The 15,996-nt window shown below is 39.4% G+C and overlaps 1 protein-coding gene across 2 annotated transcripts in view; it reads right to left on the bottom strand.

The window, feature by feature from the left end:
• Positions 1-15,996, bottom strand: part of CDK6 (cyclin dependent kinase 6) — a 140,902-nt gene that overhangs the window by 28,353 nt on the left and 96,553 nt on the right. For both annotated transcript variants that reach the window (XM_052802164.1, XM_052802175.1), the window contains exon 5: positions 15,155-15,264. In XM_052802164.1, the coding sequence (XP_052658124.1) occupies positions 15,155-15,264 (110 nt within the window). The remainder of the gene's footprint in view (positions 1-15,154; positions 15,265-15,996) is intronic.

Raw genomic sequence — 15,996 nt, 5'->3', positions numbered from 1 at the left:
AATCAGTGTGCAGGTTGCTGTGTGCAGGCAGTGTGCGTGTGTCTGTGCAGAGCTCAGGAAAATCCTCACATCCAGGTGTTTGTGCCTGTGAACAAATTTGCCCATATTTTCCTTGTAAAGATCGAAATCCTCCTTCCAGAGCATGCCAGAGCTGTTTTTCACCACTCCTTTCATTTAACTCATAATTTAGTCCTCACTTAAAAATCTAGCAGGCAGCACTCCAAAATGACACGTTTTAGTCAGAGTGTGAATGTGCTCCTTAATGCTGTAAAGAAGTGGGTTTAAAACATCTATACCACAGCAAAAGACCTACCTCCAAGGTAAGCAATAGGAGTTTGAGTCTGTTCCTAGTCTTTATCAATTACGCAAATGAAAGGAAAGCAATCTTCTACATGAAGTATCTACTCCTTTATCCTGTGTGAAATTTCACTGTGAAAATCTATTCAAATCACAATTTTCAGAGATACAGAATTAATTTTTTATAGTTTCACAACTTTTCTTGCAATGTCAAGATGACTCTGAGAAAGCTCATCAGTTGACATTTACCATATTTACTGGTATAAAAAACCCTTTTAAAATGGACTTTGCTCTGAGGGTCCCTCTCATGCTGGAACTAGTTTTAATCAAGGGGATATGTAATAGGTTTTCAAGTCTGAGGCCCTGTAATTGAAATCCAATTCATGTTCCACAAACTGAATATTTTCAATCAGATTGTTTTCCCAATAAAGCTTTAAACTAAAAGATTTTGTGCCATTAGGTTGATTTCTCTTGGAATAAACTCTTTTTAACCAAATGTGTAACAGTGTTGTCATTCTTGTATCAGCTGAAAGTCTACGCACATGTAATTATTGCCTGAAGGAAACTCTTACCTATCCCTGATTCTTCTATATCAACGGAGAAGCAAGTTAATGTAAAAGGAACACATATGCTACACATAATGGTTCATTCAATCTGGCCAAAGATACGTAGCAAATTACCATCCAAGTATGTGTTCCCAGGTTTTCTAGGGTTTTATTTCTTTCTCAATAATGCTAAGCAAGGAGCTTCACGGACTAAAGTATACCCTATAGATAAAAGAGCTTATACTCTAAATATGTAATATAAAATCATGAGAAAGGACAGTGTTACAAATGATGCTTTAGTTCCATCATTATGAGTTACACAGAAGATGGTATATGTATTTGACTAATTTACGAGTCTAACTTTTTTTTTTTTTATTCTACAGCTGGGAAGAGTAAGGCAGAAAAGCAAATATCCAACTATAAAAAGCATTGGAAAAAAATTGAAAGAAAAAATCTTTTCTGTCATCTGCAGTAGTACAGTGACAGAGTGATAATGAGGTAACAGAGGCTGCACAGGGGCACTCTCTGAGCCTTCAGACAAGAGAGCTCCAACAGATGTCAAATTTCCATATTTGAAGGGAAACACAGAATTCAAAATGTTCTACACAATCTAGAACATAAGATGCTCAACACAGAACAAAATCCAAGAAAAAGGGATCATTTGGATTATTTTTTTTTTCCTCTGGGAAAACATTACAAGCTAAGAGGAGAATCCTTAGATTTTCTCTCTAACTGGGCTTAGGCTGCTCCTATGTGGTACTGAGTACATGTTTTGATCTATGATCACTTTTGTTGCCCCCATATTAGGTGTTAATGGCACCTGTTGCACTAAGCCTCTCTAAATTTTCAGATAAACCTGAAACATAAGAACTGCCACCCCCCTGCAACTAATATGTCTCATCACCTTCAGCTGTAATAAAACACTCTTGGTCAGAAAAAAAATCTCTGAAAGGGGATTACAACCCTTCAGACAAGAAAGGCAAGGAAAACATTTTAGTACTAAACAGTAAACTGTTATGTGAGCAGAGGTGAAATTTCAACTTCAAACTTCTTCTCCAGCTGCTGAGTCTGAGTGTCAAAAGACATGAAAGTGTATTAGAAGGATGGTGTGAAGAAAATACTTTAATTTTTAGCAGCTGTGCTGGCTTACAGTGAATTAATAAACACCTGCAGAAAAACTTGAGATAAGCATTTAAGGCAGAAGGTATGTATAGCAACCATGCAAGGAAAACTAATACAGTTTTCAAAGGACAGTTAAACTAAATACAACTGTGCCCTAAGCAATACTTTGTCCCATGCAATACACTCTGTTACTCAGGCTGGAGAAGCTGCAAGATTTACATTCACTGGCCCATGACAGTGCATAGTGATCTGAGTTCACCTATTGAGAGCTCTCCGGTTACTTATCCTGTTCAGCTATTAGTGATTTCACACGAAATCTTTTTTTCCCACTTGAATCTTGACCAAAAGAAAGAGTACATTAATTTCTTATATTAAAGAGAAAAAACAAAACAGAACTTCCAGGTGATGACACTGCTCAGATGCCACCCTCCCCTATGCAACTGCACCATTAACATACTTTATGCTGGGGATTTGTGTGTTTCAAAGCTTCCCAAATTAATTTTGGGGCAACTTTTAGAATCATAGAATCATTTAGGTTTGGAAAAGATCTTCAAGATCATCGAGTCTAACCACCATCCATGCCCACTAAACCATGTTATGGAGTACCTTGTCTACGTGCTTTTCGAATACCTCCAGGGATGATGACTCAACCACTTCGCTGGGCAGCCTATTCCAATGTCTGACAACCCTCTCAGTAAAGAAAATTTTTTATGCTGTTATCTCTGCTTTGCCATTGCTGAGCCATAGCCCTGCTTCTGTGTTGTCTGTGGCACAACTCTATTGGCTTTTGACATTATTTTAATGGAAATAACATACAACTCTGTCTTTACAGAATGAATGTTTCCTCAGTCTCTGAAGTACTGAGCACCTGTAGCTCCTTGAGCCACCCCACATCTTGAACTTTTCAGTCTCCACATCACCAGGTTGTTCATCACCTTCATGTCCTAGGTTCCCCAAGATCCAGATGGCGTTGGCTGTCATTTCTGAAAAAAAATCTGAGTTGCTCAGAACTAAAAAATACAGAATCCTCTTCTGGAGTAAGTGAATAACCGACTAAAAGCTTCCTTCCATGGTAAGCCATTTTATGCCTTGCTTTTCACACAGTTGTGGCTGGAGTGTCTGCCAAAAATAGAGTTTTCCAAAAAGTCTGGGCCCTCTTTAAACTCTGCTCTCACTTTCCAGCAAAGTGCCCTCACCATCAAACTCTTAAAAGATCTAGATAAGCAACACCTACCTCTCCTTTTGCAATTACTTTCCAGAAAAGGAAAACTGATTCCAAGGCAGGAGAGAAGCAAGCAAGCCTGTTTCTGTGCCTCACAGGGTAGGACACTCAGCTAGGATACAGTTCTGACTTTGTACATACACTCTTTCATTGCTAATGGTCTGACTAGATCTAGTTGTAACTGAGTATCTTCATTCTTACAGCAGCAGAGTATGATTCATCACTGCCAAACAGGCTTAATTTAACAGCTATGGATATGAACATTACTGAAAAATCTCTTGCTACGTATACTTCTTTAGATGTTGAAGGCTTGCAGTCCAATTATTTGGATTTAAAGAGCACTTAAAAAATTATTCTGTTGTATAGAACAGTGTGTATACTGTACTGGCATAATAATAAAACCTGTTTCATGGACATAATCTAATAAAAAATGATCTGATAATTCACTATAGTTGGTCAAATTCTGGATGATATAGCTGATTGAGTCATTTATCTTCAGGTAACTGATTCAGACTTGGTCAAAATCAATAGAAACTGAATCTTCATGCCAATTTACTCCAGCTCAGTAGAATAAATGAGTGGAAATGAAGTAATCCCTTGGATGAAATTCTTAATTGACAAATGTCTATATACCAAAAGCACTTATTACTGACAAACCTGGATACATTAGGAGAGAAGCTATGAATATGGAGAACATTTAAGTAAAAGAAGAAACACTGCATCAGAGATTGTCTTAGAGTTGCTTCCGGACGGTATGCATTCAGTGCATCTATAAAAGGAAAGCAGAGCACATTATGCATGAGTTTCTGGAAGAAGTCATATGGTTTGACCACGCATAGCCAGACTGCCGTTTCCTCAAAGACTGCAAAATGAAGCATGCTGCCAGCATAAGAGGGCAGCCAGGCATGTCACATGCTGACATCAAGAGCTCTCGACTTGTCAAATCCTGGCTCTGTCTCTAGCAGAGTCAGTGTACCATGGTGGCTGTGTCTCACATGGACTCATTTGTACAAGGCCAGTGTGTCGGCAGGTCAAGCAGAGCATGCAAGTGAATGTGACGGCAGTGCCACAGGCATTGTGCAAACAAAAATTAGAAGCAAGGCAACACATGTATTCATATCACAAGGCAAACTGTGGCTTCAAAGTAAGAAGGGACAGGAACTCGTGTGAGCTGTATCCTGCCATGCCCCTTCTCTATTTTTTAGTACACAGCCAACAGCAGGACCCTGAGGACTGATGGCAAAGGTGGCTCCAGCTATGTGAGGGTACCATGTGTGTGGCTCTGTGGCAGTCAGCATGCACATGCAGGAGAGGCTGGGGCCACCTCCCTTCCTCCCCAAATTAGGACTCTATCTAGGTCTTTGACATCTGCAACTGCAGCCAAAGCACAGACTCCCAGACCAGCTGGCAAGTTCTCTGCAGTGGTCTGAACCCTGCAGCATAGGTAAGCTTTTCCACAAAGGCAGCGGGGAGCTGCCTCTGGGCACTGCAGTTCCCTTGGAGAAATGGTTTTCCAGAAATCTAAATATCAAACTTCCTTTTGCTTTCTCTTTGACATTTTGAGCTCTCCTCTCACAGCCAATTATATACTTGGTACAAAATAGTACAATGTTTCAGAATGCTGTTACGTTTTGCTCTGCTGTCCTTAGCCTTTTTTAAACTCCTGCTGTTGCTTGTTCCTTTAGGTGCACTTTCCACTTCTCTCATGCAGATTCATCATTTTCTTTAGGTGTAAAGAACATCTAATAGCTTTGGTGAGCACATACATATGGAGAAGTGCTAGCGCGAAGCTGTTGAAAAGAAAACACAAATGTGGGACAGATTTGTCCTATATACTTCTGAACTATTACATACTGTTTTTACGACTGACCAATGGTAGCTAATTATTAGATTTATTTTCCAGACAATCAAATACAGAAAACAGTAAAGCTGCCCAGATCAAAATTTCTGACTAGACAATTTGGAAAAAAACCCACACTTGGGAGCTCAGCAACATGAGCCACAGTTAAAATCTAGTCTTTCTCCCACCTCTCCGAGTGCACCAGTGTCCAGGAAAGGATCCCGTACACCCACTTGGAGTTTAAATACCTTTTTGTAGCCATTTTCTTACGAAAGAGAAAAGTAAATAAAAACAATGTTTGGTTCTATTACGAGTCAAACAAAAGTACACAGAGCTTCCCGCAGCCAAACTCTAGGCAAAAAGCAAAGCCTTTCTCAGCCAAGTTCCTGAAGAGGGAAGCTGTGTGAAAGAGCCAGGAGACCCTTTCAAAAGGAAAGTCTTTGGGCAGTGTACAGCTGGCTATCCCTCTCTGGGCTGGAGAGGAAGGGGCATGGGTAACATTGCTCTGCTTCTCTCCTCCGGCTGGTGGAGTGACCGCTGAAAGCCATCTGCAGCTGGGGATACCATCAAAGCAGCCCTCAGGCTTCTCTAGCTTATCCCAGGACTGAACTTGCCTTTGAGATGCTCCAGAAGACACAAAGGTGGTGCACCTTCACAAAGACTGGCTGGCAGCTGTGCTGAGCACAGCTTAGCACAAGGGACCCAGGCATTTCTGCTGCCAGCTGCATTTCCAAATGTCCATTACAAACGCTACAATGTTAATATCAAGGACTTACAAATATCTACATCATGACTGACATGTTGTGGTCTTTCTCCTAGCCACAAGGTCTTTTCCTCTGACCTCTGGCTAGGCTAATCCAGATTGTCACAGACTGGAATATCACCCCTCTAAGGAATGTATATTTTTTTAAGGATGACATGTTCAGGGGGATTTCAGACGAGTGCTGTGCCACCTGCACGTGAAGAAGCTACGGGAAGCTTTCCAGGAGGGGAGATCTCTCATGAGCTCCTGCTGGGCTTGAGCTGTGTGCAGCTGCCGGCTGCCAGCCCAGAGCCATCCGGCCCCAGTCCCTTGGCCACTGCCTGGCCTGATGTGACCCCATACCTGAACTTAATAGTCAAATTAAACTTGGTCAGCTAACACCGTTTCTGTGGGTCTTCTTACCCCTGCCTCAAGGTTCCCTTCTGTTTTTTTTGCCATGGGTAGTGACAGTTTTTGGTTTCTATGGTTTATCAACGGTTTCCCTTACCAACAGATCTATTCCTCTGACTGAAAGCCTGGCACAGCTGGAAGCTAGAAGGAAAACCACAAGTGAATGGCCTGGCACTCACTTACCACTCATCTCCAACCACAGAGTGATACAGTTACTGGATTTGACTAACGGCTATCAATCAGCCCAACTGTAGGCACTTAGAAAGATATCAGCTAGAAAAGGCTTGAGGGAAAAAGTGAGCCAAAACCCAAGGTATTTTACTTTTAATGGCGTGATGCTGTCTTGGAAACTCATATCCATTTCGTACTCGATAATTAGTGGTATAATTCTGACTGTTTGCCCTTCTCTCCATTAATGTGCATTTGTCCTCTGCGCAAAGCCAATGAGAGTTCTGCCTCGGAGGTCAGATTAAATGGAAAACAATCCTGCTTATCTGAAAACTGGAATAACATGAACAAGTGCAGTCTTCTGCCTGCCTTTGTTAGTTAAGTTTGAAGCAAAATGTCATTGTTGTTCCATCAGATCACTAAGGTCACTAAGCTAAATTGTGGCTTGGGTCCATTCAACTTAAAAAATACTTGAAAAAAATCTTTGTAATAGGCTGTCCACTTATCTGGGGAGGAAGAAAAAATCCTATTTTATTAGGTCTGGTTTGGAAAAACCATCAGCCTCCCACACACCCATATGCACATGAATGGCAGAAGAATAAAGGAGGAAAAGTGCAAAGCACAGAATTTTGAATGCTGACAAGATCTTTCCAAGCAACGAACCTTCTCCCAGTACAGTTGGTCTGGACTGTGGTGAACTTTTATGGCACTTACAACTTAAATCATTCTTGTAACAAAACAAGATAATTTCCAAAAATGGCAAAAACAAACTCAGGCCAGAACTGTACAGTACCTTGGTTCAAAGGTTGCAAATCAAGCTGTGTAGCTTTTACAGTTCTAAGCTGCAATATCCACCTTTGCTTGTTAAAACAAAGACAAAACAGAAAAGGAAAAAAAAGTTGTTGTTTTAATTTTCCTGCTACCAAAATATAACTGTGAGCAGAGACAAATGAATGATTACACTTTCAAGCTCTTGGTCCACTACATATGTTGGTTTAAGGTTCAATGGAAAACACCAGATAATATGATTGCAAAGTCTGTGTTTAAAATTGCTGCATGATAAAGAGAACAGTTCTCTCTTAAACCACATTTAAGTTGTTTGCCAGTTTATATGGAAAACCCAACTTATAAGCAGCATTCATGGCTGTTGCTTCTTGCTTAGATGTCTGTACTGTCTTGGTTTTATTATACCTTCCCTCCCAATATCTACTTATACATCCTTTTTTTTTTTTTTTTTCTTTCACGGATTCCTCTCCTGCTCCCTTTATTTCTCTCTTCTTTCCAACATAAAGAAGATTTGAAAATATATTACAGCTCTCTTTTCTCTCTGCTTTTGAAAGGCATTTCAGAAATGTGTTGAAAATAAGAGAACAGAGCACAAAAAGGGAAGGTTAAGCTAACAGCTGAAAATAGGTAGAAACTTTACTGTATGGAGAAATACAGGATCTAGTAGGCAAAGCAAAATATTCTTACTGCTGCATAGCTACAGTGCCCACTTAAAACAGTGAGGACTGAATGATCAGGTATGCTGAAGCACAGGAAAATAACTGACAAAGAATTAAAATGCATCTGAAACGAGACAAAGCCGTGTCATAGAAGTATGCCTCACAATTACTTACATCGCAGTATTCATATTTTAGAGTCTCTTTATTATCTTTAGAGTCTCTTTTCAGACTCTGCTCACAGTACTATTCTTGTATGTGCAGAACAGTAAAACCAAACTGAAGTCTTCACTACTATCAGTCAGAGTTGCCTTTCTTTCTCTTGTGTTCAGCATGACCAGGATATCACCTGCAATATCCATACACGTAGCAAGAAGTTAAAAACCCGGGTTGGTCACAATTCGCAACAGTGTGCAAAACAACTCTCAATAAAGACCATTTTAAAAAGACAAGGAATATAATCCTTCCCTACAGAAACCCTGGTGATTTTTCCATGATTTCCTACCCTACATAAATCATGCTAAGTTTATCCACTGATTTCAGTTTGAGACAGAGTTTCTTTTATGGCATGTTGTATGAATATGTGGTCTCTCTCTTCTGGTCCTGTCCAAACAAAAGTATTTTCAGTCACATCTTTGCCTGCACTGATGCGCTTGGGCTATGGCAAGAATATGTACTGTACTTAGAAAAACAAGCTCCATATTAAGTTGCATAGTATTTTGCTGCTAATGTTCCAGTATATGATACTTTACTGTTGATTACAGGCTTTCAACAAATGTTTCTGCTCCCTCAGTGCTTTGGATAATTTAATAATATTAATGGAAAACATTTTTAAGTGATGACATACTGTTAACTTAATTTGAAGAGAGGGTCACTTAGTACATATAAATCCTCCTGCCAGGTATGCATTTGCAAAGTTACAGATTCATTTTCTGTTCCTAAAGACCATTCAACAGCAAAGCAACTCATCACAAGGAATGACTAACCCAGGATATGTCTGGAGGAAAGGACACAGTACTTCAAATTTCCAAGCAATTCTCTGCAATAGCAGAATTTCTGTGAATCACTTTCCCCAAAGCCCACTGTCCTCTCTACTTCATTCTCCGGATGAAGAACATGCTTAGGCAGTTGAGAACCTGTGGTTCTGCTGTTAAACGTATGTTGCCAGAAGTATACCTAATTTTTTCAAAGTGCAACCTTAAAAGACTACACCTGTGAGAGAGTAGCACCTATAGGAACAGCTAATTCAGACCATATGGGTGCATGATGAAACTGATGCTAGTTAGAAGAACAGACTCAGTGATGAACTGGACTGGAGATCTCTTCTGCCATAAAAGCTGCCTGTCTCATTCAAAGCACCACAGAACCTGCAGGCTCTGTTATGAGTTATCATTTTGTTGCCTACTGGTAACAAATGGGAGTGTGTACCTCCTTCTCTGGGTAAGGACATGCATACAGTAGCTCACATACTCATGGACTGTTTTCCTTTGAAGCTACCTTTTTATTTGTGTGTGTGTGATATTTTAGCAGACAGATAACAACAATCATACTAGCAGAGCGGCTTAAATTCTTACAAATTTAGCTTGAACACCCTCTTTTCCTTGGGCTACATAGTCTCATAAAGACCAGAAGAGAGACACTGTGAATTCCAGCCTCAGCTCTTCAAGTGACAGTTCTTCATATCTCCCATATACACTGCGACCCTTATTTTGAATGAAAGTCTCACAGTCCTGGGGAGTTACCTGTCAAGGTTTATTTCACAGATAAGACAACTGAAAGCTTGTTCAGGATCACTGAAAGAAGTGCAAGGAATGGAAGCTGGGACAAAGCTATGCAATATACTCTCCTCCTTGCCAGTCTGCAACACTGTCTTTTACAGAGATCGCTCCAACTAAGTTCTATACTATGCACATTAACAGAGATTAGCTCTGCCACTCTTTGTGCCACTCTGTCGGACTGAATTGTTTCTAGAGGTTACAATCCCCTCTGAAGTCAGGGTTAATTTCAGCAATGATTTCAGTGAAGCCAACACTTTACTACAGGATCCAGCTAAAAAGAGTTATTCTTTTCACTCAGTGATAGAAGTTCCATCTTCAGGTTTTGGAGACAGCTTAAAAACAGTTGTTCCTGTTACACTTGGCTATTTTCTTCTGCAACCACTTGACCGTATTTATCCCACAAGGCATTAATTGAAACTTAAGCTGCAGAGCTGACTGCTCTTCCCTTGCTCACAAGTAGAAGTGGAATCCAGAGGCAGGTGGGTGCCTCGTCTTCTTCCACAGAATTATCCTAGCACCTGGTTCTGAAGTCAACACAGAAAAAGTACATGCAATGGATCTGACGGTTGCATTTCAAACTCTACTAATAACCTATGGCTTGTTTGGAAAGGGAAATAAAGATTTACTATAATTTAGTGTGTAAGATGCTTTACAATTACTCTATACTGTAAGACTTTGTATCTAAGAATGAATATGTGTATATTGCTAGTTTTTTTAAACCTGTTAAATGTTTTATGATTAAAGGCAGCCGGTAGGTCCCAAACCCAGTGCTCACATCAAAGCCTGATCACCAGACAAGGCTCTAAGCTTTGATTTTATCACATCTGTATACATTACCTAGAGCAAAAAAGTCTTGGGCTCATGGCTTTTCTACACACAATGATGTAACGCCCCTAATAGGACAAATTTATACCATTGGAAGATAACTTATATGCCTATAGCTTGCTTCCCTCTGCCTATTGTTTGTGCCCACCAGGGAACTTGTCCCATCATAGGTATTTAGTAGAGTCCCATGTCTCTCTGCTGCTGCTACAATTTTCAAGCATGGTTGGTAATGCAATAACTGTATCACATCTATTAGGACCTGTCAGAGGAAGCTGAAAAATGAGACAACTGTTAAAACCATGATTTAATATTTAAAAATGAATAAATAATAACCTCATGCTATTTGTGCCAATCTTGTGGCTTATGAAATTCTGGGACTGATGATCTTAGCAACAGCAGGCTGATTAAAACACCATGGAGCTGGTGCATGAACAGTCTCAGTAAGAAGCCCATGTGCATGGAATTAATTTCCCTCTTGGCTGGATGAAGCTTGGCGCACTGAGATAATACTGTTTTACTTTCGGTTTGAGGAGGTGGAAATGGTTTTTGGGAGAAGACCATCTTTCAAGTTTTGGGTTTGAATTGGTACCTGTAATGTTTGTGAAGATTGCACATGCAGTCACAACACTGGCCACTCTCAAATGTATGACTTCCTCAGCTGTACTGGGCTGTAAAGATAAGGTAGGCTACAAAAACTGATGGTCTCTTCTGATGATTTTTAGCTCTATATTTACTACAAAGGAAGACAAGCTCAGTTGCTTCTGCAGTATTATAGTTAAACTTGCCTAGCTGGAATTATTATATAGATATCTGACTCAGTCTCACATACACACCTACTAACACCTTAGTGGTGCAGGATTGCAATCATATAGGATTGTGGTTTTGAAGACTGGGCATATATAGATGCACTAAGAACTACGCATTGAAACATTTTGACATTTTTTCTCAAGACTGCCTACTCAGAAGAGAGTCCAAGACTGGTGATCCCTGCTTTCTTTTATAGATCATTTCACCCAGATTCAGATTCCAGTCTTCTGCCCCTCTCACAATCATTCACCTTGATTAAGTATTACAAGCAAGAAGAGAGACAGTCCCTTCTTCCCTAAAACACTGGTCATGGCTTCCTGCTTTGGAGCTGCCAGCAGTCCTTGGGCCAGCTGGAAGAGTTTCATGTATCCAGACAGAAGTGGATGCTACTCCCATGTTTGCCTTTCTCTATAATGAGTTGTTCACTATGTAGGAGGTACAAGGCCCTTTCCTTCTGGCCAGGAAAATGCTCAGCCTCAAGAGTGAAACCTTTTTGCAAGTAATCCTTATTTTTACTTAAACATAAAAAAAAAATTTCTAATCTTCTTGCTGTATCAAATGATGCCCCCATGCCATTGGACCCCTATCAGTCCTGCCAGCTGTATCTCTGAAGGATTCTGTGATATGGTAACAAGCCATAGCATACTTTACAATTTTCCTTACTGGTTATTATTATCAATACACCATATCTTTTAAATCACAAAGAAAACAGTCACTGTGACAAATATGTTTACACTTAAGTTATATAAGGACAGTCCATCGAAACGTGTTTAGAAGTCACTGCAACCTACTTAATTAGGAAATTTAAAAACTGAAACTACCACATAAGGAAATTTTCAAGTAATGCTTTATTTGTGGGTGCTCTCATCAGCAGTGCACATGGACAGAAAAAGATGCACAAAGCAGAATAGTTTCTGCATACATAACACGTATACCTGACTACTGAGCAATTTATTGCTGATCTGTAAGTAGAGCAGGATCCTTGGGAACCTGTGTGAGGGTTTTCAGGATACAACCTTTGTGCATTCATGTATGCAGAGGCCTACAAATCTGCACCATAATTAAAATGTCCATGTTTTAAATATAGCTATGACTTTATACAAACCTCAGATTGCAGGAGGACCAGAGTCCTCAGCTGAGAAGTGTCATTTGTTTAGCTGAATCAGCCAAGATGAGAGAGATGTTCAAATTTACTCTAGGTGTATCTAGACAGAGATATATTTATTTTATTTTTTGTGTCTATGATTCCTTTATACACTTTTGTGTATTTCAAAACTATTTCTTAAACAAATACTTTGTTTGCATTTGTCTTAAACTGTTTTGGATTAAGGGTGATATAAATTAAATGAGGTGCCTTCCATTTAGACATAGCAAGCTGTAACATAGGGACTGGACCATTCATATAGCACTCCCCTCTCTCCTATACTTGTCCAAACCTACAGCAACCTGACTGTGTTTGTAACAGCCTACAAAGCTATATTCTAGCAAACTCAAAATGTCAGATGTCTTCTTGGCATAAACAGCATTCTGATATGTTTTGTGATTCTGTGTAGTGTTTTATTTTGAAACCCGTTCCAGTGAAGTCTCCATGATGTAAAAAAGCTCAGAGGAGTCTCAATACATTTCTTAAAACTGATAGAGCTTTAAAATCTTTCAAAGAGAAAGCAAAAAAGAGTAGGGAAAGAAGGCAACAAGTGTGTACCCAGTAAGACACTAAAAAGAAAAGGTTGTCTTAATGTCAAACCAACATCTACTTCTACGCTTTAGCTGCATTCTTGTACTCTTATCCTATCAGCACCAGTGGAAATGCAGATTGGTGATTACCCAAGAGCACTACCATTTTCCAGCAGAAATAGCTGTTGCATTTATTCAATCTTTTGGAAATAATCCATGGAGTTTGCAAAATTTTATGGTTTATTGCTATCAAGGTCACAGTAACATGGGTTTTCTTTTGCAATCCATCAGGAGAATCAGAAAGACAACATATATCATACAGAGAGTATTGCAACATTAACCCAATACAACAGTCCATGGAGATAGCATTCAGTGCTGTTCATTGTAGCTTTATGGCAATGAGCCTTGAGATTAGTCTTCTGAATCATGCTTGTATACTGAAGTATGCGAAAGTCATATTGTTTCCAATGAAACAACATAGTACATACAGACTTGGCAGATTCCTGACCTCTACAGTTTTTGACAGTTTCCCAAATTTAGGACTGAGAATGTCAGACTGACCCTGCATTTGGCAAGAATAATAGAAGTCCTGGTTTTATCAAACTCTGCTTCAAGTCAGATCTCATTTTCATTAAAAAAACCCCCAAACCTCTGATTTTGTAATATTAATGTAATATTTGTATTTGTAAACAAGTAGAAAATTAAACTGTCCCTAACTCAATGTACTGTGTTGGATTTGGAGAGTCAGTGAGGCTCATACATCATAAAAGGAAAAATAAAATTAAATTGGTGGTGCTTGCATATGGCAATATTTCTTATCTGTCAGAAGACTGCAAATTAAATGAGAAAAAAATGAGAGTTTCGAGCACGTAACAAAGTTCTGTGTTCAATTGTTTGTCCTCTATCACTCTTATTGCAGATGCTAAAATGAAGTTGTTGACTCTGCTATTTAAATCAGAAAAAATATCAATGGCTTAATGCTATTGTGAACCTGGCAGTAAATGGGATAAGACTAAATCTTCAAAACTTTGCCATGGAGGGTTTAATTGATACTCCTAAAATCCACATTCTCTTTTTTTCTCATTTTCTGACCTCATTTCTGAGTCAGAGACAGAGAGGGTGGAGTATAATAATTCTACCCAGGCCGTTTGACCAGGCAGGAAGCCCAAGAAAAATGATTTTTCCATATACTAACATTAAGAAGTAGTAGAATCCCAAAGTTATTTTGCAAGACTTCAACTAGTATTTTGAACTTCACATTGTATAAATTAAATAGTTGTTTCTCAAGGCCCTTGCAGCATGGCTTCTTCTTGTAAATTATACTGATTTTGCTTTTTACGCTGCCCAGTGTGTCATTTTCTTTCATGTTTTCTTTATGTATATTCTTTGATTTCACAGTGGGTGTTACAAAATGCTATACAGTTTCTACATGGTGATCACCCAGGTGATGACAATATTCACTTTTTGCAGTAAGCTCAACCAAAATGTATGTGATTGGGTTAATATTGAGACAGTTTTACCTTGTTAAGGTTCTTGGGGCTTTGTTCCTCTCCACACCCTATATGGTACAACCTCCATATTAGTGTCCTTCCATGGGGAAAGATCAGTACACAAGTGTTCCTCTCGCATTCACAACTCATCTGCATCCAGCTGTAATATTTTGTAACAAGATAGTTCTGATAGCCAATTTAAATGAACCAGCCAAAAAAAAAGTCTTTTACCTTTTTTTTGGACTACATTTAACATCTCTGTTACCCTACACTCAGGCTAAATAGTTTATTCTTAAAAAAATCCTACCTCTGTTTCCTACCTCTAGAAATCAACTTTACAGTGACTTCTGAGATCTCAAATGTGCCAAGAGGGGACTACAAGCTAACATCTGATGCTCCAATGCATGAACCCCAGAGCAAGAAGACTCTGCTGACCACCATGCCCTGCCTTCCTCAGGGTAAATCCTTTCCAGAGTCCAGCTTTACTCAAATTGATCAACAGCCTCTCTAGCCCACTTTTATCTGCATTTGGATTCAGGTGTAACAGGAATACAACAATGCTCATACAGGCTTTACCAAGAGCTGAGGCAGACTCCCATCAAAAAAAGAAAGACTCCAAGATGGCAACAAGCATGAATTCACAATGGGTATTTACGTTTTGCGCTGCAAATAAAACATCCTATCAGGCCTTTCCAATATAAACATGATCCAGTGTATTGTGCCAGACATTACTGCACATTTTTTCAAATTTCATATGAAAAACATGAAGAAAATAAAACTGTATTTCTTACTTTCGGCGGAACATTTCTGCAAATATGCAGCCAACACTCCAAAGATCAACTGGTGTTGCATAGCTGGACTGAAGCAAAACTTCAGGAGCTCTATACCACAAAGTAACAACCTGTAAAACAAAAAGGAACATAAGAGACAGCTCAGCTACAGAATTACAACTTTGTAAGTGTTGTGTATACAGCTCCCATTTAGTATAATCCAAATTGTAAAATCTCACAGGTTAGGGCAAACTGGTTTGGCCAGTGCGTAGAAAAGGGTCCTGTATGGGAAATCTCAGTATGGATAGCTGCAGTGATGATGAGTCGAGAAATGAGACCACTTCTTGTGAAGAACAGTGCAGTTCAGGGTACAACAAAAATACCGTATCAGAGTACAGCATTGGTGTAAAACAACAGTATCACAGCACACTACCAGAACAACTCTTTGAAGCTTTTGCAACTTACAGAGCCCAAACACTTTCCAGTGGAGATTTGGACTCTCCATAGGGCAAACGTTAGTCTATTGAACAAGGCCTCCTTTTTTGAACAACTTTTGTAGACCCCTTAGATGTAGTCACCAGAGCCAAACTGGAAGCAAATAAGTGAAGGAATACTGTGGGTTTACCCATAGAACAAATGAAAACCTGTAACCCATGTCTGTCCTAAGCTCTTCATAGTTTATGTACTATTTTTTGTAAAAGAAATGGGGTTAGCTCAAGTGTATGGACCAAGCTGGGTAAACATGTCTGACCTGTCTCAAAAGTTCTCTCTGAAGAAACTGAAGAAAATACACAATTTTTTTTTTTAATCAGTTGGATACAGATTAAGTCAAACCCTCCCCAAAGCTGTCCCTTACCAAAGGC

The sequence above is a fragment of the Harpia harpyja genome, chromosome 1, assembly GCF_026419915.1.
Source record: "Harpia harpyja isolate bHarHar1 chromosome 1, bHarHar1 primary haplotype, whole genome shotgun sequence".
Taxonomy (NCBI): Eukaryota; Metazoa; Chordata; class Aves; order Accipitriformes; family Accipitridae; genus Harpia; species Harpia harpyja.
This window is presented reverse-complemented; position numbering and strand designations above follow the sequence as displayed.